Raw genomic sequence first — 26,447 nt, 5'->3', positions numbered from 1 at the left:
CCAAGACCAAAGAGCTGTCAAAAGACACTAGAGGCTGGAAAGGGCTCCGGGGAAATCGCCAAACAGCTTGGTGAAAAAATAGAAATAGAAAAATGAAGAAGCTAAACTTGACTGTCAGTCTACCTCGGACTGGAGCTCCATGCAAGATCTCACCTGGTGGCGTCTCAGTGATCCTAAGAAAGGTGAGAAATCAGCCCCTACTACACGGGAGGAGCTGGGACCACCGTTTCCATGGTTACTGTTGGTAATACACTAAAACCTCATGATTTGAAATAATGCACATCACAGAAGATCCCCCTGCTTAAATCAGCACATGTCTGAGTCCATCTTCAGTTTGCCGACGACCGTTTGGAGGCTTCAGAAGAGTCATGGGAGAAAGTCATGTGGTCAGATGAGACCAAAATAGAACTTTATGTTCCTAATTCAACTAACCGTCTTTGAAGGAAGAAGAATGATGAGTCCCATCCCAGGAGAGGATGAAAGGAGCCATGTATTGCCAGATTTTGAGGAACAACCTCTTTCCCTCAGTCAGAGAATCGAAGATGGGTGGAGGCTGGGTCCAACATGACCCGAAGCTCACAGCCAGGATAACCAAGGAGCGGCTCTGGAAGAAGCATATTAAGGTTCTGGAGTGGTCGAGCCAGTCTCCCCAGTCTCTAAACCCAATAGAGAATCTATGGATGGAGCTCAAACTCTGTTTATCAGCGAAAGCCCTGAAACCTGCCTGATCTGGAGAAGATCTGTGTGGAGGAATGGGCCAAAATCCCTCCTGCTGTGTATGCCAACCTGGTGAAAAACTACAGGAAACGTTTGACCTCTGGAATTGCAAACAAAGGCTACTGGACCAAATATTAACTCTGATTTTCTCAGGTGTTCAAATACTTATTTGCAGCTTTATCATTCAAAGGAATAGTTAAAAAATAATATATTATGATTTTTGGATATTTTTTTTTTTAGATTAGGTCTCTCACAGTAGGCATGCACCTACGATGACAAGTGTCAGAACTTGCATAATAGCAGGATGTTCAAATACTTATTTTCCTCACTGTTTGTCTGGGTTTAATGGTAATGGAAATATAAAGTTTACAAAAAACTCAGTTTTTATAATCTGTAGCCGATGGTGTGATTGATCAGCCAACTAGAAACAGAATCAATCAGCTGATTCCCCAGTTTGCTGTTTGAGATGATGCTGATTCTCTCCTCAGAGCTCCAGGTGCTCCCAGCAAAGCCGAGGCGCGGTGCTGCAGCTGGAGGAGCTGGTGGAGGCGCTGCAGGACCGCAGGAGGAGAGCCGACCAGGCCTTCAGGCTGCAGCTGCAGCAGGCGGAGGCGTCTCTGAGGAGGAAGGAAGAGTCCAACAGAACCAGCTCAGGAACGAGGCCCAAGTCTCCCAGTCAGGTCTGACATCAGAACATCTCCGCTGTTTGGTTTTCATGGTTATAAACTGGAGAACTGGTGGAGTTCTGTTCAGAGTTCCTGTTTAAACCAGAAAAACATAGAAAAGCAGAAACGTTCAGAAATGAGGAGTTTGATTTCTGTCTTTGTTTGATCTGATCTTTGGCCGAACATCCAGATTATAATCTGCCTGAATAAAAACTAGAATAATAATAGTAATAATAAACTGACTAACATCAGCTGCTCTCTGCACAACAGAACCAGAACCGACTGAAGTCTGGATCCACTTCAGAGCTGCATTCTAGACCCTGGTCAGAACCAGAACCTCTAAACCAGCCAGAGGTCCTTAAAGATCTAAACCCAGAACCTGGATCCAGATTACAAGAACCAGACCCAGATTTGAGTCACTTTCAGTCTAGATTAAATGATGTCAGAGATCTAGAATCTGGACCCGGATCAGCAAAGACCGGCATCCTGCTGCCCAGTTTTAGATCAGGACAGACCACTGGAACCAGTTCAGTGGCTGAACTGGTGACTCAGAGATGGACCCAGTCTATGTCTGGATCAGAGACCAGAACCCTGCAGTCTGAGTCCAGCACAGCTGAAAACACAGACCTGCAAACTGGATCCGGTTCAGACCGGAAGACACCAGACAGAAAATACAGACCAGAACCCAGAACTGGACCAAGATCTGGATCAGAGATAAACCAGAACCAACAGCTAGTGGAGAACAGGGACCCAGCGTTAGGTTCCCTTCTGAAAACCCAACCCAGATTCCAGGATCTGAACGCATCTGGATCTGATGTAAACCCAGGATCTGGATCAGGTGGAACCAACCAAACCAGATTAGAGACTGATGAGAAATCCCAGAGATCTGGACCTGTACAAAAACCAAGACCGGGATCAGAGGAGACCAGAACCTTTCTGTCCGAGTCCAGCTCAGCTGAGAGTAGAGACCTGAAAAGAGGATCCTGGTCAGAACCTGAACCAAAGAACCGACCCAAATCAGAACTTCTAACATCTGGATCCAAAGAGGGAAAAGGTCTCTGGCCTGGATTTGGATCGGGTCAGAATGTGAAACAGCTGCTGGGATCCGGGTCAGAGGAGAACCAGAACAGGCAGCCGGGATCCGGGTCAGAGAAGAACCGGAACCAGCAGCCGGGATCCGGGTCAGAGGAGAACCAGAACAGGCAGCCGGGATCCGGGTCAGAGAAGAACCGGAACCAGCAGCCGGGATCCGGGTCAGAGGAGAACCAGAACCAGCAGCTCGGATCCCGATCAGAGGAGAACCAGAACCGGCAGCCAGGATCCCAATCAGAGGAGAACCGGAACCTAAAGCTGGGCTCTGGGTCAGACTGGATCAGGAACTTGAAGCTCAGGTGTTGTTCAGATATCGTGACTGAAACCAGATCAGAGACGTTAGGGCGACCCAGATCCTCATCAAAGATTAGGTTAGACCTACAGAACCGGCCCAAATCAGATGTTCTGAGATCTGGACCACAGGAGACGGAGAATCTGAGTCGTCGATCTGGACCCGAGAAGACCAGGAAGCAGAACCAGGAATCCACAGCAGTGCAGCCCACAGAACCTCTGTTTGGTTTGGGTTCAGTTGAGCTTCAAAGATGTGGTTCTGATCCAGACCTCAGATCTAAATTAGAGGAGAACCAGGAGTCAGGATCCAGATCAGAGGTGGGTTCGCGGTTCACGTCGGTCTGTCAGAACTGGTTCAGTTTGTTTCTCAATAAAATGAAAATGACTCCAGGTTAGATGAGCTGAAGTTCTGCTCCTTCCAGGTCTCTGGGTCTGGGTCCGACCCGCCATCAGAACATCCCCAACTTGATGGATTCACACTGCAAATAAAGGAGCAACAGAACCAGACCCAGATGGAGACCCAGCAGAATCAGGAGGGAGAGAAGTTTAGCAGAGGGAACCAGGAGAGACTGATGAAGGTACCAAGTTCTGAGTCAATCAGAACCTTCTCAGTGGTGCTTCTACTAGAACCGCCTGTTCTTTTCAGACCCTGCAGGACCTGAACTGTGTCTCAGAACTCCTGGACTCCATCACCCAGGTGGATCTGGGTTCAGAGCTGCAGACCTCCAGGCTGCTGGAGCGCTTCAGACAAGCAGAACCACATTTCAGGGTAAGAACTGCTGCTGGACGAGGTTCTGATGGATGTTTGGACCCATGAGACTTTGGCTGCTTTCACACTGACTGTGTGAACAGGCCAAGTTACCCGGGCTTTTTCCAATCTGATCTGGGCCACATTGGTTTGTGATGTTAAATCCGATAGAAGTAGGATCCAGTAGCGGCTGGTGGAGATTTATGGAAGCAAATCGTTACCATATTTTAAATGAAAAAGCATTTTCCAGAAATGCTTTTTCATTTTAAGAATGTGGCTGCATTGTTTGACTCATAAATTAAATTAGTAATCAATCATCCTGTTTGTATTTTCTTCTTTAAGGCTGTACATTTTATGCCATAATCAAAGAGAAAACACAGCAGACATTGCTTTTTCGTTTTCATGGTCTGCCTGCAAAGTACTGTCCACAACTCGAAAACGAAAAAAGCATTCTGAGCGGCGGGCGCCGCAGAATGACGTCAGCAGCTGCTCTTCCTCAGGTCGTTGCTGACCGGGCTACCCATCTTGTTTGGTAGGGGGCGCTGTGCACGTCTGCATTGCATTGCATTGTAAGCGTGCCGGTGAGAAACTCAGGAGCAGTCGGCGTTTTTACAGGTCCATTAGAAGCAGGCACCTGCTCTAAAGCAGCAGCGGCCTCCCTCAGTAGCGCTGCCACTGTTTTGGTCATTGTGGTCGGTCAGGTTGTCCCGATTTTTGTTTTTGTTTTTTAAGCATATGCACTGATCGATGGCACTTTTTTAAAATTTCGTTGTTCTTGTGACAATGTCAATAAAGATAAATTGCAAATTGCAATTGATAGTCAGACCCGGCAATTCAACCAGTTTCCTGCCGGCACGCTTACAATGTAATGCAATGGCGACGTGCACAGCTCCCCCTACCGAACAAGATGGGTAGCCCAGTCAGCAAGTACCTGAGGAAGAGCGGCTGCTGACGTCACTCTGCTGCGCCTGCCGCTCAGAATACTTTTTCATTTTCCAGTTGTGGACAGTACTTTGCAGGCAGACCATGAAAACGAAAAATCAATGTCTGCTGTGTTTTCTCTTTGATTACGGCATAAAATGAGCAGCCTTAAAGAAGAAAATACAAACAGGATGATTGATCACTAATTTAATTTATGAGTCAAACAATGCAGCCACATTCTTAAAATGAAAAAGCATTTCTGGAAATAATTTTTCATTTGAAATATGGTAACGATCTGCTTCCATAGAGTTTTCTCCAGGGGGGGCTATAAATTCAAAATAGACGTTTCCCAAAAACCAATCAAACGGCAGTATGTTTATATGAACGGCAACAACAAAAAACACAAATAAAAACACTCAATAAAAACAAAACATAATTTTATTAGCAGGTTTTGCATGGTCCGATATTGAGTCACAGACCTAAAAAAATTATGTATCAGTTTAATAATTAAGAAACTGTTCGTCAGCTTAATATTTCTTTAATATACATAAAAACTATTTATTTTCTGAAAATGTTTTGTGGCATTTGGAAGCTGAGGCAATTTTGCAAAAACACCTGGAGGTAGATGGACCTATAGGTCTTCAGGGACAAATAAAAGTCTCTGGTTTGGGGTCGGAAAATTTAGTTTCTCTTATTTTAGATATTAATTTATGCTATTTACTCACTATAATAGTTTTCATTTAGCCTGTGATATTTTCATTCTGACAATTTCCATTATTGTTGGTCTGAACAATCGCTGCTCAGGCAGAACAGGGCTGATAACCGTGCAATAAGGGCAATATGATGAACTTTTCTCTCTTGCAAAGATAAAAAATAAAGCACTGAGTGAAATCCATCGATCTCCATTTATTTAAGTGGAGGAAATAGTTGAATACTTTTTTTTCCCACTAAAGGGATAAACTGACTGAATCTTTGAGGTGTTTTCTTATAGCTGCTGTTGCTCTTCTTCCACAGCAGCTGGATGCTGATGTGGAGGTCACAGTGAGGAGCTGGGAGAGCCTGAGAGGGGTCCGGCCCCCCATGGAGGAGCTGAGGGGAGGAGCAGTGAGGGAGGAGGACTTATCAGAGCTGCTGAGGATCCAGCAAACGGTGAAAGAAAAGATCAAGCAGAGCGAGTTGATCCTGAACCTGAGCAGCAGCTTCCATCTGACAACTAAACAGGTGAGAGTAGAAGGAGGGGGAGATGATCTGGATTCCTGCAAGATCCTAAAATCTAATCTAAATCTAATCTGGTTTGGTGATTTTATTAAAAATACTGCAAGCAAAGATTGGAAAATTAATAACATGAAAAATGGTTGTTATAATTCAGCGTCTTAGTTAATGAAACATACGAAATGAAAGTGGGCGGAGCTTCCAGCCTTGGAGTACTCTGCTCTGTGGGGATCAGTTTTAATGTTAGATCTCTGTGTCCAGCTGGAGCTGCTCCTCCAGTCAGAACCATCCACTGGTTCCACTGGTTTACATGAACCCAGACGGGCAGAGCAGGGTCGGCTCCAAGAGGCCCAGCAGCAGATCCAGAACCTCTGTGAAACCATGGCGACCGTGAAGACGGACATCTGTGCTGCGGTTTCTCACAGTGTATGAATGAACCAGCATACAGTTTGGTTTCTGTTTGTAAACTCCTGCCTCACTGATGGGTTCTGTGGTTTCAGCACTGGGCAGGTTTCCAGGTGGAGGAACTGGGGAACCGTCTGAGGTCTCTGGAGTCTGACTGTGAGTCTTGGCTGAATGAAGCAGCTCGATGTGAGGAGGAGGTCCGCAGGGAGCAGCTGACTCACCTCCTGCTAGACGACATCAGCCAGGTAAGACTGCAGCCCAGAGCGGGTCAGAAGCCACCCCCATCCAGAGCTGAGCGTCAGAGTACCCTGGTTGAAGGAGAAGTCCGCTCATATTCAGAATTTAAACTTCTGAAAGTTCTTTAAATCTGAAATGATTCCATCCTGTTCAATAAATGATCAGTGTTTTTAATTAACAGCAATTTTCATGTGAATGTGCTTTACTGGAGGCATCCATGTTTGTCAAAGAACACTACTGCCACCTACTGGTTAGTGACGTCACGGTGCGGTATCGGCTGTTGATCAAGTCCCAGTGCTGTATCTGGTGTTTGTCACAATTCTGGTGAATTTCAATGGTGAAGTCCTCTGGAAATCTTCAATAATTGTTGTTGATTGCAGATGTGTCTAGTAGTTCCCATTGATTTAGCTTGTAAAGCGGGGAGAATGGCGCTAGGCTTACCGCACCGTGACGTCACTGCTGGAAGATGGCAGGAGGGAGGGGCTACTGTATGTGGGCAAAAATGGCCGCTCCCAGACTCTGTGATCATGATGAAAATTATTATTTCCGTTTTTTTTACTGATTAAAGCTAAATTGTTTAAATCATGGGGAACATATTAGTTTTAGGTATAGATGATGATCCATTATTACTCCTTGCTAACCAGACTTTTCCTTTAAAAACAGAATCATGAAGCAGAAATTAGCCTGGTGAGACCATCCTGATCTCGCGAGCTTTCAAGGTTTCACTCGCTAATCAGTCTGGAGACTCTCCGTTAAAGAAAATTTGGAGCCGTTCACCAAACGAACGTCCAATCAGCGTTGGCTTTGAGGCGGGTTGAGGTGTGACGCAACGAGAAGCGCAACAGTTCAGTCTAAAGAACATGGCGGCTTCAGCCGATGAAACTAGCGTTAGCGTGGCTATCGAGCAAGTTTTATCGGAATTACAGAGTATTTCTTCACTGAAAGAAGAGCAAAACACTGCTCTGGAGGCTTTTCTCAGAGGAAAAGATGTTTTTGCTCTTCTCCCGACTGGTTTCAGCAAGAGTTTGATCTATCAATTGGCTCCTCTTCGTCGTCGCTCTGTTAGTACGTCATATGCTTCGTTGATCTGATTGGTTTATTTGGCCCGTCTATCACCAACATAGGCCAATCAGCTAATCAGTATTTTCGCCCCTTCCCAAAATTACTTCAACGGAAGGTTTCCAGATGGATATGTGGAGCAAATCCATCTGGCGGAGTCAGGTTAGAAATCAGATACTTTGCTCTGAATTCACACTGAGAGGTTAAATGATCCATTTTCTATTCCTGCTGTTGATTCCAGGCCTGTAGAGATCCTGCTGCCTTTCTACAGAAAAACACTTTAAACCTTTCAGACTTTATAATAATTTATCTAAAATGTTATTTTATTTCTATTTAAAATAAAGTCATTCTTAGGTTACTTTATAATCTTCAATTCCTTAGATGTACATGTTTGGATCTAAGGATGGACGATGGGATGGACTCCATCACTGGTTTCTTTTTAATAAAGTTGTCGTTGAGCAAAGAGACCAGCAGAGGGCGCTGCTGTCAGCCTCCATAATCTGACTTCTCTTGGGTTAATATTTAAAATGATTTGAAATACTGTTTTGTTTTTTACTTACTTCTATACCCATCAATGAAAACTTTAGTCTGAAAGTGTAAAAATTTTTTTTTTCTACCTCAGTTTTCAATTTTAAATATTTTGGGTCAGTTTTTTGTTTTCTCTGTGTTTCCATCGACAGGTGAGATGCTAAGCTTTAAGATTTAGTTTTTATTATTGTTGATCGTTTAGGTGCTTCAGGTTGACGTAAATAAAAGGGATGAATTTCAGCTTCATGTCTGAAATGGTTGAAGTTCGGCCTCTGGGTTTTATTTATTTTATCCACAGCGTAAAAGTTAACTCGAAGGTTGGAGTGAGTGAGATTATTCCACTGCACTGAAGGATGTATCTATCTTAAGGTTTTTATACGTTCACCAGTCACGGCAGTAAATGGATCAGCCAGACTGGACCCTCAGTCTACTGGTCTTACTGGGTCTGTTCAGTAACAGGAGAGACAGAAAGAGGCTCCCAGAATACAGACGGTGTCAGCTGATAGGCATTTCCCATCATGCAACTGGTGCAACATGTTGGTTATCACACAGACACGTGTTCATGTGTGTTTGGTTGACTAACTGGTCTGTGATCCTGACCAGTATAAACATTTCCTCATGAGTCTATAATGAGAGTTTAGAAAAGTTCAGTGGTTTGTTCTGATTGGTTAAAAGTGTTTCTGTTCTTTTTGAACCGTTAAACATTTTATAGTTTGGATTTTAAGAAGTCTGTCAAAACAGTTTAGAATAATCAGTAAATGATCCAAGTGACGTTATTTGATAAATAAAAAAGAGCTTTATTCCCCTTTTTCTCTCTGTTACCCATTAATAACTTCTTAGATAGTAAACTTTGTTTTCTTGTCCAACTTAATTTGGACATTTTCATTTCAATACTCTGGAAACACATTTTGTTTTGTGAAAAGTAAAACCAAAAACCTGTTCTGGTTCTGTAGAAATGTCTCAGCAGTACTTATAAAAAACACTGTCTGTAATTGTTTGAAAAGGTTTGAAAAGAACTCCTGGAGAACAAACCATATTCATGTGTCAGAACGGCCTAGTCAAAGTACGGCCTTATAATGGGCTCAGAAGTCGATGTTCACAGACGCTTTGATGATACAGTTTAGTGTATCTTAAAGGCTGCTCAGTGCAACAGTGGGTGGCACTGCTGCCCTGCAGCAAGAAGGTTCTGGGTTCGATTCCCGGCCCTCTGCATGGAGTTTGCATGTTCTCCCTGAGCATGCGTGGGTTCTCTCTGGGTACTCCTGCTTCCTCCCATAGTCCTAAAACATGACTGTTAGGTTAATCGGCTTCTCTAGATTCTCCTTAGGTGTGTGTAAGAATGATTTTTTGTCTCTGTGTTGCCCTGCGATGGACTGGCGACCTGTCCAGGGTGAATCTCGCCTCTCACCCATAGACAGCTGGAGATAGACACCAGCACCTCTTGCGACCCCAGCAGGGATAAAGCATGACAGAAAATGGATGGATGTGTCTTAAAAAGGGTTTTGAGGCAAATATCTCACAATCTAGATCAAAAGCTGACATTATTTAGGCTGGATGTGCAGCAGTAAATGCACCCAGAGGTCTTTTCTTTTTCTTCTATTGTCTTTATGAACTTATAAAATATCTGAATGGAATAAACTGAATTATTTGGTGTTAAAGTGACAACATGTTCAAATGTAAAGGCATCCAATCATCATGGGGTTTTTTTGTGTTTCAGTTTTCATCATTTCCCTTTAGTTTCTGTTCTCTAGGTATTTATGGTTTCAGTTCATTCCTTTGTGTTTCATCTGTTGGACTTTCTCCTCTCTTTGTCTCTTCAGCTCAGTGTAGGTTAATAAGCCTCCTTCCCTCAGTCTTCCTGCAGACATTCTGCCTATCTGGCGCTTTATGTCCTCTCCCGATTAGCCAACATGCAAAGTCATTCTTCCCTCAGTATGGACTGTATTTTTTTCATTCCTGCTGCCGTCTCCTCCCTATATATGTAATCATATCCACACTTCTTTGATCCTTCTTTGAAGCATCAAATATTAGTTGTTTTGCTCTCAGGTGAAGTGAGTTCTTGCTAAATTGTCCTGGTTCTTCTCCATGCAACCTTTGAACCAACTGAGCTCCTTCCTCTGGGGTTCCCCCAGCCTAACACCACCCCCCACCCCCCTGGGTCTCTGGTTTTAATCTGTTCAGCTGACGGCCGTCTCCGTCTCTCTCAGCTGTCTCCAACTGACAGATCAGACATCGGACTCCGCTGCTCCTCCCAGCTGAGACAGAAATGTTCCTCCGCTCCAAAAATAATCCCATCAAACATCACAGAGGAGCAGAAATGAACCAGAGTCGTCCTGATTCTCCTAAACCATGAAAATGAAACGTGACTCACCTGAAAAAAATGGATCAGAAGCAAGTTTGTCTGATTCTGTTCTCCATGAAGACGATGGCATCTCATCAATAACTCTGCAGCTGAACTACTGCTGCTTCCTGGTGTTTGGTTTAAATAATCTTGGACTAAACTACCAGACCCAGAATCATTGATTCATATTTGATATTAATGTGTTCATAAATGCAGATTCTTTCTATCTGCTGTCAGCTGCTTCAGACGTTCAGAGCTCTGAGTTATTTACAGAATGATATCCGTGACTGAACTGGTTTCTATGGACAGGATCTAAAGATGTCGTCATGGTGGGGGGGACGGTTTGGTAACATCAGGATTTGGGCACAGTAATGGCAGCGTGCTGTAACTCACTCTTCTGTAACAGCTTCACATACAGTTTCCTTCCATCCATCTTCTCCCTCTGAATCCATCAGAGTCACAGTGGGTCTCCAGACGTCTGCGGGTGTTAAACTAAAGCTCTGTGACCTTAAAGCTTTCTCTCTCCGGTTCATTTTCCTGAAAAGAGAAAACTCTGGACAAACTCTTTAAATAACACTTCACAATGTACATGGATTAAATAACCAGGAGACAACAGATTTTGATAGAACTCGTAATCTTACTCGGATCAGAGAAGTTGCTTAGATTTACAGAAGGCAGCTGGTTACCAATCATCACTTCTTGGGAAGTGACCCTGATTAACAGTTAAAGAGGCATTTTACACAAATCCAGTCTGCAACATCATCACATCAAACATGTTAGGAGATGAGGAGCCATAAATGCCTCCAGCCTTATCAAAATATTACACTTGTTCTTAGCTGAAGGACGCCTCTCTCATTCCGATCCCAAATCTCTGCCACGTGCAGAATGAACATTATGCCTGTATATAGCCAGACTGAGGAACTGGCCTAATTAGATAAACTACTGGCGAAAACATCCGCTCTGACATGAAACAGGCCGCTAATATTAAGGTGTAATAAACTCACACCTCATCAATAATAATTATCCTAACAGGTGGAAGGTGGGGTGCACCGTGAGGCAGCAGCCGTTTTCAATGTTTGCACCGACTGATGCTCTAAGGCCATTATGTGGATCAATATGAGAGCGAGTGCTGCTAAATATCATTTACTTGTTAGCATTTAGGAGCAGCTTCAGCTGAAGAAGTGAGAAATGCAGTCAGTGCTTGGCTGAATAATATTTATCAGATAACTAAAGACGTTATTTATCAAAAGTTTGAAGAGGACAAAGGGGAAGGATACATCCTTGCGGGACTCCTTTGCTGATGTTTAGAAAGTAGACTTCACTCCCTGAGTTCTGTCTGAGTGTCTCTGAATCCCCCACACCCAAGCGCCTCAGTTTGTTTAGCATAGCTGATGGTCGACAGAATCAAATGCTTTAGAGAGATTCACAAACAGGGGGGGGGGTGCACCATGCAGTTTGCTATCCAGGGTGTTAATTACATAATTAGTTAACGACAGCACAGCTTTACTGTGACCTGCTCTGAAACCGGACTGGGTTTCATATGGAAGGCAATCCTTTGGTGTCTCTGTGTTGCCCTGCGATAGACTGGCAACCTGCCATATTGATCTGCATAATGGTCTTCAAACATTAGTCAGTGCAAACGCTGGAAAAGGCTGCTGCCTCTGAATCTCTGAGAGGATTGATGATTAACTGTCCTTCTCAACTATTATAGAACATCTCCAATAGAAGCTGAAGCTTTGATCAGCTTTTACTGCAGAAATAAATCAAGCTTGATCCCAGATATGAGGAGAAGACGTGTGCAGTCCACCTTCCTCCTGATCCTGGACTATGGAGACATTCTATACTTGAACAAAGCCTCTTTTGCCCTTTACTGCTTGGACACGCTTGATCCGCGTTATCACAGAGCAGTACGATTCATCACTCAACATCTAGAGCTCATCACTGCTAGCTGATCTTCCTGCTCTCAGGGTCTTTGCTCCTCCTAAAGAGACAGAAGAACTGGCTAATATACATTTATATGGCTGATTTGGTCAAATAGTCTTTCTGCCTAAGTCCTGCTAAAAAAAAGGAGAAATCTAAGCTGGAGTGGATATGATGTATGGCGATGGCAGAATGATGCTGTGGGGGGAGTCTTCCAGTGGTACAGGAACATTGGTTAAAGTGGATTTAGACTGAGGGCTTCAGCTTCACTTCATATCTAAAGTTAAAGGACTAAACCTGAGAACTGACCCCAAACCTGGAATAAAACTAAAGGGTCATTTTATGGCCTCAACAGTAACCCTGTTAGAAAACGCTGCAGGACCAACAACAGTGTTTATCATCTATTTATAGAGCAGGAGGTCCTTTGGTCAAACTGTTGTTTGCTGTAACTTTACTCCTCTGTGCTCAGAGCAGCTGCTGCCTTCCTGCTCAGATTGTTCCCGTCACTGAAACCTTGACTTCAGGCAGATCAGGATGGATTTAGGCTGCAAATGAAAAAGCTCTTCTGCTTTTCAACTCCTTAACCCCGTTCCTCCATATTTAATACAGTTTCACTACAGGTTCAACAAATAATAGTCCAATAGAAATATGTCACATTGCAGCTCAGCGTTTCTGCTCGTTCTACCAAACTTTGCACGTCCTCTCTAAGTTGGTTCTGTGAAGATCAAACCTTGCAACATTCTCCTGTTTCCAAGTTGACTTAAATGTCACGTCCCTGTTTATCCCAAAGCAAAGGTACTCCATTCTTTGAAAATCATATTCCATTTATTTCATGTATATGGGCTAAATTTAACCTTAAAAATTAACTAGTTAGATGTAAATGAAAGTTGATTTGGCCTTTAGATAAGGCACTGTTCAAAAGGATTTCAATAATATTTTTTTCCACCTTCTTACATTTGAGAAAAATAAATACAGACTTCTCAAATAAAAAAACAAAAAACAAAATGTGGCTCTGGGCATTGTGCTTCCGGAATGTAACGATTTGTTTGTGGAAGATTGACCCAAAGCAGAGGCAGGAAGGCAGAGGTGAATTGTAAGTTGATTTAATGATGAATAACTGAAAAAACAAAGTCCAAACTAACAGGCAACCAAGAACCAAAAAAAACAAGAAGTCAAAAAAAATCCAAAGATCTAAAAAAAAAGAAAGCAATAAATCAAGTCAAACGTTACCCCAAAAAAAACATGGAGTCATCAGGGGAATTACTTTAACCAGGAAGACTTAGAGAGACGAGTTGGAGGAAGACAGATGAGGACCCAGCAAAGAGGAACTGAAGAGAGAGGGCTTTTAAAGGAGACTGAGACATAGAGATGCCTAATGAGAAGATTGGGAACAGGTGAGAACAGAGCAGAAACAAAAACAGGAGCTAGGGAGAAAGGAGAACACAAGAGGGCAGCAGAGGGCAACAAATGAAAAAACATGGATGACTGAAAAAAACTAGAAAACACAACAAAATAATAATAAAACCACTAAGACTCTAAAACAAGGAGAAAAGTAAAACTAAACACTGAAAAGAAAACATATCAGAACCGAGACTGAAACAGTAACTAAGAATTAACCAGAGAAAACAGCAAAAATAAAAATAAAACTACTAACACTATAAAACAAGGAGCAAAAACCCAAAGAACACAATAAACTAAGAATTAAACCATAAAAACTAGGAAACAAGGAGAAAAGCAAAACTGGATACTCAAAAGAAAAACATGACAGAAAACAGAAACCTAACACAGAGGTTCTGAGTTAAAGTCCCACTGCCACAGACTGCCACTCCGGGTCCCTGAGCAAAGACCCTTAACCCCACAATGCTCCCCGGGCTCCGCACAATGGCAGCCCACTGCTCCTCAAGGGGAGGGGTTAAATGCAGAGAGTTCATTTCATTGCTCTACACTTGTGACAGTGGAATGACACTGAAAAAAAAAAATATATAAAATTCGATAGAAAATTATTTAGGTATACACTTCATGTTCTAGACAAAGGCGATAATGGTTGAAATCATAACTTAATAGATAAAATAAATTGTCCACAGCATAGAAGATAACCTTTGTCTTTCTCAGATCTCTATTTAAAAAACGTGCAAACACAAACATGAAGGCTGGACTCCATTACCATGAGACTAAACATTTTCTGGGTTCAAATTGAAAAAAAAACTAAATAAGAAGAGAAACTCCAGTTTAAATTAGGTTGGACTTTTCACTTGAAGAGTCTCATCAGCAGCTGGAAACATTAAACATGGCCGTCTGTATAATAATCTGTTCTTTGAACTTTCAGCTGCGTGAATCTTTTAAGGAGCTGAAGAAACGTTTCAGCAACACTAAGTTCAACTACCTGAAGAGGAACGACAGAACCAGGAACCTGAAGGCCGTGTGCAACCAGCTGCAGCAGATGGGGGCGTACCAGGAGAAGCTGCAGGTACGTCAGAGCAGAACAACCAATCCTGAGTCCAAAACCAGGACTTTCGCTTGATAATTACCCCTGAATGAATTAACCTCCCAGACCTGGCTGGTCCCATGAGAGCCTCAGTGGAAAAGAGTGAACATTCAGAACTCAGCGATTGTTTAACATGAATGTTTTCCAGTTTTTATGACTAAAGGAACCACATTTTTCTTCTTCCCTGCTCTGAAAATTTGCAACGGTGGTAGAAAATTGCTGATGTTTGTGCAAGGGCTGTGCAGAGGAAGTCAGTCAGAGAGTAGATGTAGCTGAATGTAGCTCTCTCCTTCTGCAGAAGCAGTTAAAAAATCCCACTTCTGTGTGAACTCAGTTTCTCTTTTATGAACCTACATTTTTGAACCTAACATCTGCATCATCTAAAAAGCATAAAACTCTTTTGAAACCTTTTTATAGTTATGGTTTGGACCTAAAGGTCAAACATAGCCTGAACAGTTTTGATTTGAGGCTTGGATTTAATATAGAATCTCTTTGTGTTCCGACTTAATTCATTTAGTGTTTTCTATTTGGGTTCTGGTGTTTGTTGGGTTTAAGTGGTGCATTGTTGTGGTTACATGTTGTCCGTCTGACCCTACAGAGCCTTAGCAAGCGGATTCAGGGTGTGACGGCCCGGCTGGGTTCTGAGGCTAAGAACACCAGCGCGGCCCGGCAGGTGGAGGACGCAGTCAACGAGCTACAGAGACAGACGGGACAGCTGGAGAGAAACATCTGTGAACACCAGAAGACTCTGGACATGACGTTCAGACTGCAGCAGGCGATGGAGGAGGTACCACTGCTGAAAATCAGCCAGGATCATTGATGATCGGTTGGTCTACTTCAGCTTGTTGCTCTGTGTCCACAGTACCAGTTCTGGTGTGAGGAGGCCAGCGCCACCATTACTCGGGTGGGGAAGTTTTCTTTGGAGTGTCGAAGCACAGAAGCCGTTTCTGTTCTCTATCGGCAGTTTGAGAAGTTTGTTTGGCCGACGGTTCCTCAGCAGGAGGAAAGGATCAGTCAGATTACAGAGCTGGCTGTTAGGCTACATGGTGGGTGGAAATAAAACTCGGTCAGGGGCTTTTATTCTGAAAAACACAACACACCATTCATGAATTCAGTCCGGAAAGAAAGCTGTTCATGTTTTAATTTGAGATTTTATTTTTTTTAAAATAACACCTGTCCTTTAATTATTGCAATATTACTTATTCTAAAAGGATACATATCTGATCATTAACTACTACAAATTTTTATTCTGAAAGGAAAGATTATTATACCTCTAAAGCTTTTATGATGAAAGGAATTCATTTAAACATCAGCTTACCATAATTGTTTGCCATTAAAAACAAAGCCTTTATTCAAACAAAAGAGCAAACATGAGTTAACTGGAGCTTTTATTGTGAAAGGACAGGGATCTGCTCATTAGCTGAATATGTATTATAAAAGGCAATAATTTATTCTGAAAGGTTACCTGAGCTTTCCTGATCATCTAACAGGAAATTCAATTGCCACATATCACAAGCCTTTATTCTGAAAAAAGAGTCCCATGATCAATAGCAAGTGAAATGCATAAACACCCGCATTCTAACAATCAGATAGCGAGAGCCTTTATTTTGAAAAATATCTGATAAATTCTGAAAGACAGCTGTTTTATTATCATCTTATCGGAGCTTTTAAAGTATCAGTTATCTAAATATATGTATCATGAGCTTTTATCTTGAAATTAAAAATTTCCTAGAATTTGGTTTATAGTTAAAGGAGAAGAACAGCCTGTTTGATCAGTTGAGGCGTTGAAACCAGACCAATCAGATTACCGCACATTTCTACTTATGTATTAGAAAATGTTTATTGAAGCAATGTAAAATGTTATGAATGAAATATTTTGGTGTTTCAGGGGTGGAGGAGGGGCAGCGTTACATCGAGAAGACAGTCAGTAAACACTCAGAGATGGTGGAGTCCATCAGAGAGCTGAGTGATGGGCTGATGGAGCTGGAAGCCAAGCTGAAGGTGAACAAACTCTTTTTGAAGGCAGAGATCCAGATACATGCACAGGAGACATGGCAGTGTGGAAGACAATTAATAGAGTTTCATTTTGCTTTCTCTCTCATGATGGATTAATTCGTCTGAGCATATCTGGTCAGAGTCCAGGCTGAACATGTGGCTGTTCTTCTGATGTTTTCAGGTGGAGAGTCTTAAACAGCAGCCGGATGAAGAAAAGGAGGTAAAGGAGAAAGCAGAGAGGAGACAGACGGAAGAGGAGCTGGGAGAAGAAAGGAAGATGAAACAGAAGGATAACCGCAGCGTGCAGGAGGCAGCTGACATGGTAGAGATGAGTAAGTTAAATATAAGGTGAAATATATGTGATGTTATTGACAGAAAGTTTTTTTTTCCCCAGTGTGAACTTAAAGAAACGGGCCACACCCCCGAACTAATCACAAAAAACGATAGAAACGAAGCTGCTTCGGCCAATGAGAATCCTCCATTACAGAAGAGTCAAGGTCAGGAGGTAAACGGGCCCACAGCGAGCAGGTTAGTGGGAACTCATGAAAAATAAATATTTCTCTGCCTCAGTGTTGTTCTTTTTTCAGCAATAACATTAACTCAGCTGAATTGGATTGTTTGTATTAAAATAACTAGTCTATAGACAAAAATGGGAGGATGTAAGGAAATTGTGGAAGCATTTTGTTTAAAAACTCAAAATAAAAAAAGATCCAGTGTGGTTATCTACAATAGTAATAAACTGTGGTTTTACATTATTGTCTTCAACTACAGAGGGAAATTAACCGCCTCCCACACCCTCACCATCTGCTCACCTGTGGATGACAAACAACAGATCCAAGCCACCCAGAACCAGTCCCAGAGCGCCGCTACCGTGCCTAAAGCTAGGCCTTCTCAGTCTTTTCTTAGTCCACCATTCTCTGATAATCAGGAAGATTTTCAGCAGGAGCCGGAAGGAACAGAACAGCAGATAGATTCTAGTTTCTGTGGATCCAAAACATTTTCCCTACAGGTCAGATTCAGCAGTTATATCACACTCTACGCTGATGATTCTCTGCTATATATCACAAAAAACCCGTTCTCCCTGGTAAACTCGAAAAATCTAATAGGAAAAATTACAAACTGATATTCTGTTCAGTTAGAAGGTGAGTCATGGGCTTAAAGGTTGAACCCCATGACAATTAATGATGTTCTCTCTAAACGAGAACCACTCTACTGAGATCTCAGAACTTCTTAAGAGGGACATTTTTCTAAGCAGCCTGAAATTTGGGAAAATGTTATTTTCATTTTAAATATTAATAAAACCATCAGCTAAATGTTTTCTTCCTTTCACAGGACGAATCATTGAATGTGGAGCTTCATCAGCCTGAGGATTGCTTTTCCAACGATGAATATGACTGTGCTTCCCCTGACGACATCTCCCTGCCTCCACTGGCAGAGACCCCAGAGTCCAACATGTTCCAGTCAGACGTGGAGGAGGGATTCTGCTTTAGTTCACACAGTGTCCACGTCAGTCAGGTCAGCCACCAGTGCCAGGCCCAGTCAGAGCCAACAGGAACTGGTTCTGTCCCTCAGCAGACGGAAAGCTGTCCCGCTCCTTCAGTCAGTCGGCAAAGCAGCAGCAGGTTTGTTTGAGCCGCACTCCGTCTACTCTTTGGCGTTTACCCTTACAATGCTTTCAGAGGACAGAGTTTGATTCTGTTGTCCCACAGGTTCAGATCAGAGTCCAGATCCTTCATCCCAAGTCCATCAACAGTTCCTGCTGCAACGCTCTTTACCAGCAGTTTGTGCACCGTCCTGAAATCCAAGGAGTCCAGCACTGTCCAACTGGACGGCCCCGTCCATGGAAACAACAGCGTATACGGCTCTAAAGATAGAAATGCTCCAAAGATGAGGAGTTCATCCACAACCCCTAAACAGGGTCTGAGTCAGACCCTTCATCCACAGTCCTCTAGTGGTTCTGATGTTGGGCTCCACAGTAACAGCATTCCTAAAAGAGACACTGGGGATCAAGAATTCAGCTCTAGTTACACTAAAACCAACTGCGTCCTTCCTGAAACCAGGAATTTTCCAGAATGCCATCATGACTCGACAAGTCAGATCCTTCAGGATGTGAAGTCAAGCAAAAATCCGAGAGAAAACACGCCTCCAGGAGACAATCTTACTAAGACCAGAACCAGTTTAGTTTTCCAGCAGAAAGTTTCCATCAAATCCTCTTTTTCAGACAGTCGTTGCACCATCACCTCTCTCTGTAATCCATTCCCGAAGGCGTCCTCTCAGACGTCCAGCATTACAGACCCGGTCTTCCACAAACATACGGCTCAGCCAAAGAACAGTGACTTTATAAAACCCCCAACAATCCCCCAGAGTTCAACAATTCCCCAGAGTTCAACAATCCCTCAGAGTTCAACAATGCCCCAGAGTTCAACAGTCCCCCAGAGTTCAACAATGCCCCAGAGTTCAACAATGCCCCAGAGTTCAACAATTCCCCAGAGTTCAACAATCCCCCAGAGTTCAACAGTCCCCCAGAGTTCAACAATTCCCCAGAGTTCAACAATTCCCCAGAGTTCAACAATCCCCCAGAGTTCAACAATCCCCCAGAGTTCAACAATCCCCCAGAGTTCAACAATCCCCCAGAGTTCAGCAATCCCCCAGAGTTCAACAGTCCCCCAGAATTCAACAATTCCCCAGAATTCAACAATTCCCCAGAATTCAACAGTCCCCCAGAGTTCAACAGTCCCCCAGAGTTCAACAGTCCCCCAGAGTTCAACAGTCCCCCAGAGTTCAACAATCCCCCAGAGTTCAACAATCCCCCAGAGTTCAACAATTCCCCAGAGTTCAACAATTCCCCAGAGTTCAACAATTCCCCAGAGTTCAACAATTCCCCAGAGTTCAGCAATCCCCCAGAGTTCAACAGTCCCCCAGAATTCAACAATCCCCCAGAGTTCAACAATCCCCCACAGTTCAACAATCCCCCACAGTTCAACAATCCCCCAAGATCCAAACCCTTCGCATCGTTTTATCAGGAATGAAGCAGATCAAAACAAACCTTCAATGCTTAGAGACAGCAGTCTTTGCACAACAACCACGGTCAGTCAGCTCAAACAGTCGCCCCCTTCAGGCAGGCAGCAGAGAGACACAACTAAAAACCAGTACAGCCCTGAGGACCTCATCCAGAGTCCACCTCAGCCTAAATCCCTCCAGAACATCACTACCTGCTCCAGCAAACAGGGTCTCCAGACCGTCGACCCCTTCCAGAAGTCCCTATCCTTCAGCTACACCCAGCATGACGTGCATGCTCACAGCATGAGTCCCAGCTCCGCCCACCAGGCTCCTTCTCACCCAGAGCCTCTGACCCTCGCTTCACCCCATCCAGCTAATCTGCATGATAAATCTCCATATCCTCCACCTCATGAACTAACACCAGCACAAGATCCTGATATCTGTCTGCCCGTGGCCATCCGCGAGGAGATCAGGCTGACCCCCCAGGTCCAGGGGCCTCCTCTTCCTCCCGCTCCTCTTCCTCAGGGAAAAGCCTCTGAACCTGGCCTTCCCTGCTTCACCAGGCCCCGATCTCAAGCCGTGGTCATGGAGGGCTCTCCAGTGACGTTAGAGGTGGAGGTGCTGGGGAACCCAGAGCCCAGGCTCACCCGGTGGGTAGCATACAACCATCTCCATGGTAACGCTCAGAGCTCATCAGATTATTAACAACGGCTTAGAAACAGACAACCATTACATTAGTAGTAACAAAAAGATGGTGGGATGGATGATACCAGACCAATGCTTTAGTCGGTTATAGATCATTATGCTACAGAAGGACTGTTTTCTGTTCTCTGGAGAATCCACCAGATTTATCTAACATGACCTCATGATGCCACACACACCATTACACATCCTTTGCCAAACTTAAAGGTATAGTGGAGGATTTCAGGAAGTTTTTAAAAGACCCGCCCTCTCAACTTTTAAAAAGAAATGCACATGCACAACCCTGTTCCCCCTCAGATAGGGAACGCCCATTAAACACGTGCGAGAGTGTACACAAGCCCATTTCTCTTGTGCACATTCTGTTTAAAAATGTTTGCATCGCTCATACAAGCTAATTTTCCAAAAGAAGATTTGTAATTTTTCCGCAATGTCGGACTCACCAGCGGTATTTGAAAATGAGGACGAGCATGTAGGACGGCCTTACGTAAACACATCAAAAGAATGATTGACAGTTAGGAGGACCACTGATTTAGATTATCCACCCAGAAAAAGAACATCCTCCACTGTACCTTTAACAGTGGATGTTTTTTTTTTGTTTTTTTTTTATTCTTTATTTTGAACATGCAAGAGAAAAACAAGAAAACAATAAAACAATGTTTAAAAACATTGGAGAGAAAAACAACAAACAAGGTACCATTCTTTCCTAAATTAATTAATACCTCTATTACATGTGCGAAAAGGAGTAGGAAGAAGTAAAACTTATGTGCTCCTACCCCTTTAGTTCTTGTATTTCTTTTATTTACAATATTTATAATTATGTTGCTATATATATCCATATAAATACATACCTACCTACACATATATACGTATATACATAAATATGTATACACATATACACGTATAATTAGTCCTTAATTTAATATTAGAACCTGCAGTGTTTGGTTTTTTAGGTTCATTTTAGTCAGAGTAGATCCAGGCTGTCCAGAGACGCTTCCTTCAGGAAGGTTTCCTTGTGTTTTATATGTTTCTCTATTGTTGGCTGATTAACAGACTTTTTCTGGACCCCACTGAACTAAATATGTTTCTCAAAGCAGGGAAGCATCTAAAAGATGCAGTTCGTCAGACATCGAGGTTACTTCCAGTTTAAAGGGAGTGTTTTTCTCTCCTCTGTCACTGCATGCATGCTCATTGTGAGGCTACTGTCTCTAGCTGCTCATCCAGGAGGAGCGAATCCTCTCTCTAATTGAATCAGCAGTAAAGCATTGATTCCCAAAGTCAGGGTCTGATCAGTCAGTTAGAGTCTTATAACTCACTACAGAAAATAAATAAACAATAAATATTTATATTAAGGTGTCCAAAGATATATAAGCATCAGTTAGAAATAGACAAACCCAGCTACCGTTGTTAATAAAGTGTTTGTTAATAGATTCTGTGGAAATGTTTGCATAAAGTAATAGTTTGGGTCAAAAGTCGACTCTGGCAACACATTGTAGGCCAGTTTGGGAACGTCTGCATTAGAGTTGAAGGAAGGGCAGGAAAGACGGGCGTCTGGTTGTCATGACGACCTGCTGACATGTTTTCAGACACATTTGAACCTTATTGGTTGCAGTTCCAGCTGCTCTCACAGCAGATATTTAATGTGACTATGAAAAATAAGAGGACTGATGGATTACTGATAAAACCTCCCAGACTCCCTGCTCAGCTTATAAAAATCACCCAGAAACAATAAAGATACTTTAGTTTCATTTATTTTACAGATTTTTTTGGTTTACTGGGTTGAAAACAAAATAAATCTTACTAAGGATGCAGATATATCAGCATTACTACTAATATCAGCTAATGTTTGTCATTTTTAACATATGAGTCTAATAACTGGAACTGGGCTCATATTAAAACATTTATTTCTATCTACACAGTGTTCTTATTTCATGTGCTTTGGTCATGTGACAGTGATGCATTCAATGGTTAGTTGAAGCAGAGAAGATATAATAGCAGCATTCTGGTTGATCTTTCACAGTATATATTACATATATTATTGGTAATTATTGTCACGTCATGTTTACTTTCAGTGCCTAAACTTTCTTAAATCTATAATGAAGGAGTTTTCTAAGGCATCAGTGTGAAGTTATGCTGCTGCAGAGGAAGAACAGGAAGCAGCTTTAAATGGACATAGGATGTAAACCACTGATCTTTATTTATTCACTGGATCACTGATTGATCGTTGGCAGTACGGGGTTAAAGTGAAGCCACCGCCCGCCATGTTGGTACTCCCTAGTTAGACCGGTCACACTGTAAACAATCTGTGCGCTACAGCATCGAACAACAATGATGTTCTCATTTTCAGGGCTTAAGCCTTTTAAAAACTGTTCCATGAGGTAGGCCACTAAGCACTAAGGCAAGGTCCTTAGTGCTTAGTGGCCTACCTCAGGCATGAGTGAAAGCGCAAATACAAGAGCCATACCGGCTCAGACGTCGCCCGGGTTAACTAGGTCTGTGTCAGTTGCTAGGGAACCACGGCAACTTGATGACAAATAAGTCACTGGAACAAGACATAGATGGACTAGAGCAGATGTATATATATATATAGGAGTCAAATGTTTGATTTGCTTTTAGTCCATGTCATGTGCTATTTCAGCACATTACTTTTTCAAATGAGAAATACAACAATCAGTACAAAAACGGCAGCATCATCCACTTAATAAAGAATGAATACATTAACATTTCACAGTGAATTACTTTCTATTTTCTCTACTTTCTATTTTCTAACGTTAGACCCAATGTCAGTGTCTAACTCAGTCAATGTCTTCCAGTCAGTCTGAGATAGCCAGACTAATGTTAGTCTGCAGACTAAACTATAGGATCCATCGGCTATAGATGGATTTATTGCTTAGTTCATCCACTGACTGGGAAATTACCAGTGGAACGACTTCCTACAGCCAGAAAACTGCTGGTTTCACTGCATGTCTCTGTGGGAGTGGGGAGTACCAACATGGCGGACGGTGGCTTCACTTTTTTCAGGCATTCAGCAATCCAGTGAATAAATAGTGATCAGTAGTGTAAACCGACTGAGTCACATTAAACTCAGAATCAATCATGTGGACGACTCAGACCGGATGGAGATCAGCGCCTCTAGTTGATGGCGTCATTCAGTCCCTCTAGTTGATGGCGTCATTCAGTCCCTCTAGTTGATGACGTCATTCAGTCCCTCTAGTTGATGGCGTCATTCCGTCCCTCTAGTTGATGACGTCATTCAGTCCCTCTAGTTGATGACGTCATTCAGTCTGTGAGCTGTTTAACGCGGAGCTCTGATGTCAGCAGGAGTCTGACTCAGATTAAAAACTAAACCTCAGTTATTTTGGCTAATTTTGTTGTTTTAATTTTCACCACCTTAATAATCACTAGTTTGCTTTTTCACAGAGTGAGATTGCTTTGAGCACATTAACATTTAACCCCCCCTCCTTCCCTTTCCTGCTGTGATCAGGGGCAGCAGCTGCTCGTTGGGCTGTCTGACCTCCTGCCATCATGGTGGCTGCAGGTTTACGCATGACGGCGTCTCTCAGAACCAGAGGCGCTGCCTCCAGGACTCCAAGCCGTTGGTGGGAAGCAGCAGCAGTGCTGGTGATAAATGGCTGCTTCTGGAGGCGTTTGACATCATCACGGAGGACTGGAACACCTGGTTTGGGACTCTGTGTGTCCTGCTGCTGCTGCTCTTTCTCATTTTACTTTGATTGAACTGTCGGATCTGCAGGTCCACAGGATTTTAGTTTGTTTGACCTCTTAAATGTATAAACTTCTTCTGATTATTCTGAGTAAATCTGATAATGTTAAATATGAGATGAAATAAATGTTGTGGAAATGGAAATTCCTCTGCTACAGTTGGAAATGAATGTGCTCTGATCTCCGACATTGACAGAAGATTTAAAGCAGATTAACTGTTTGAAGATGATAAGGAAGAAATGTGTGAAAGGAATCTCCTGTAAAATGGATCTGATTTTAATAAAACATTGTTTTCCTCTTGGTTTAAACAAGTCTGTTTTATTTGATGTTCAGTTTTTGTTATCTGACTTTGTTCTGCAGTGAGAATCAAGCTTTTCTGTTTTTCACTCCAAACAAACAAATCTGTCACCATGTAAGGAGAAGAGCACCAGATAAGCAACAGGTTTATTTCCAGTAGCTTGTTGGACGGTTAAACGTTTCATTGTGAATTTTCTCCAGTCGAATAAAGCAGTAAAATGGCTTTCATGTTTGTGCTCCCTGCCTCTAACAACAGAAACCTGTTTATTATTTTAAGGTTTCTTCTGTTCAGTTCTCTCTATTGCTAAGATATCAGAAGCTAACCGGTGGATGGAGGCAATATGGCCGCCCCCCATTGGTAGACGTCACCCAGAACCCACCATTAAACCATCGCAGAGCGAATCTGTTTCCCTTAAAGTCAAAACTTTCATCAACTGATTTTATTTTTGCTCCTACAATGAATCTACCTTCCAGGTATTACTGGATCTCAGGGTTTCCAAGGAAACCGTTTGGCTCCTGCATTTCTGCTGTCAACCAGCAGGGGGAGCAGTTCTTTAACCTAAATCCACCGAGAAAAAAAACTGACAAAACTCACAGTGCGCTCGGCTTGCCATACACCAACGCCTCTATACGGTAATATGTTTGGTTTTAATGAATTATTGAGTAACGGAAATGTCTAACTGTTAGCTTAGCTTAGCAGGCTAGTTCTGCTTTTAGCCCCTGATGAAGTTAAACTTCTAGAAAGTTACAGATAATTTTCCTCGCGGCCGTTTTCAGAAAATCCAACATTTTCCTGAAGGCCGTTGGTGGACACAGGTGCAGTTACAAACACGCACTTCTGACTTGGATAAATGTTATTTTAAGCACAAAAAGAAATAAATAAATAGAAAAAAAAAAAAACGACAGAATATAGATAAAAACATTTTAAAGCTTCTATAGAAGCTAAAGTTAATCTGCTGTTTTAACTTTTCACTATTGTCTTATTCTGATACATTTTTCTAAAGTCCATATTTGTGAACTTTTTTTTTTTCTAGAATCTTTTTGCTGCTTCAACGCCAGAATTGACCCATTTTGGGTCAATAAAGGGATTTTCTGTTTTATTCTATTCTGTTACAGCCTAAAAAAATTAAATAATCAAAAGTGGTGAAAAATATATTTACCTTCAGTCCAAAAACACCCAAATATTTGCAGAACATCTTCCCTCCATTAGATCCTAATCTTCTTAATTAATCTAAAATTGACCAAAATCATCAAAACAATTCCAAATATAAAATGAATAGATCGTATTTAGATAGATTCTGTCTACAAAATAAAACAAAACTGAATCTAAAAGGACGTTTTGATTTATAAACATTTTTCATAAATGTCCACAAAATATTTAACGCTTTCAAAGCGAAGGCGGTTAAATGTTCATTAATGACTGACAGCAACAAGGTAGACAAACTTTAGTCACTGCTGGGAAATCACCTTTACACAGTTATAAATAAAATTAAGTTTAATTATTTATTGTTTTATTCTAGAATAGGACAGTAACAGACTGCACCTTTATCTCATTAGGAACCAATCAGAGACCAGCTGGATTCACCAAATAAAATAGTTCAATTATTAATCACCCTGAAACACAAAGAGACACAAGAGAGAATAATCTGCCTCCTTTGATTTGTTTGTTCCTCAGTCAGTTGCTTTTTAGCAAATTTATATATAAATTTACTTATTTGTTTTATTAAAACGTATTTTACGCCAGAAACAAATCTAATAAGAATTTATTCCCAAGTTTACGGCGTAAATGTTTTATTTACTGTCTGTTTTATATATAAATCTCTTTTAAAATTAGAGCTTTTGCCACTTTCTATACTATTTCTATTCATTTTTTAATTTCAAAGTACAAAAAACTAAAGTAACTAGTTAAAAAATAATAATGATTAAAAAAACGGGGAAAAACTAAAACTAACATTAAGTTTTGCAACATCCTCATTTGTTCAGATGCACAGATATGTACAAACGCATGTACTAATATAGGACGACTGAATGATCCCCAAAGGACAGCAGATCGCTAAATTAATGACTTATTTTAAATAAAATCTAGTCTGTCCTAGAGGCAGGTGGTTTTAATAT

The 26,447-nt window shown here is 42.1% G+C and overlaps 1 protein-coding gene across 1 annotated transcript; it reads left to right on the top strand.

Moving 5' to 3' along the window:
- Positions 1-92: 92 nt before the first annotated feature.
- On the top strand, positions 93-24,549 carry LOC119777384. The gene is made up of 18 exons (XM_038276239.1): positions 93-182; positions 1,206-1,397; positions 1,650-3,083; positions 3,188-3,343; positions 3,412-3,534; positions 5,449-5,655; positions 5,908-6,072; positions 6,147-6,296; positions 14,463-14,603; positions 15,220-15,408; positions 15,484-15,667; positions 16,510-16,622; positions 16,798-16,938; positions 17,011-17,144; positions 17,388-17,625; positions 17,949-18,238; positions 18,326-20,266; positions 23,800-24,549. Exons 1-18 carry the CDS (start codon positions 93-95, stop codon positions 24,044-24,046), a joined length of 6,135 nt encoding a protein of 2,044 aa, XP_038132167.1. The 3' UTR covers positions 24,047-24,549.
- Positions 24,550-26,447: the final 1,898 nt, after the last annotated feature.

Source organism: Cyprinodon tularosa, unplaced genomic scaffold (genome assembly GCF_016077235.1).
Source record: "Cyprinodon tularosa strain WSP-4 unplaced genomic scaffold, ASM1607723v1 ctg123, whole genome shotgun sequence".
NCBI lineage: Eukaryota > Metazoa > Chordata > Actinopteri > Cyprinodontiformes > Cyprinodontidae > Cyprinodon > Cyprinodon tularosa.
Note: the sequence above shows the minus strand (reverse complement) of the source record. Positions and strands in the feature narration are given on the sequence as shown.

What these genes read in the sequence shown, in the direction of transcription:
- LOC119777384 (XM_038276239.1), top strand. Translation starts at nt 93, where the DNA reads ATGAAGAAGCTAAACTTGACTGTCAGTCTACCTCGGACTGGAGCTCCA. An exon ending in TCTCAGTGATCCTAAGAAAG is followed by an intron (nt 183 to 1,205) that starts GTGAGAAATCAG and finishes TTCTCTCCTCAG; the next exon opens with AGCTCCAGGTGCTCCCAGCA. An exon ending in CGTACCAGGAGAAGCTGCAG is followed by an intron (nt 14,604 to 15,219) that starts GTACGTCAGAGC and finishes CTGACCCTACAG; the next exon opens with AGCCTTAGCAAGCGGATTCA.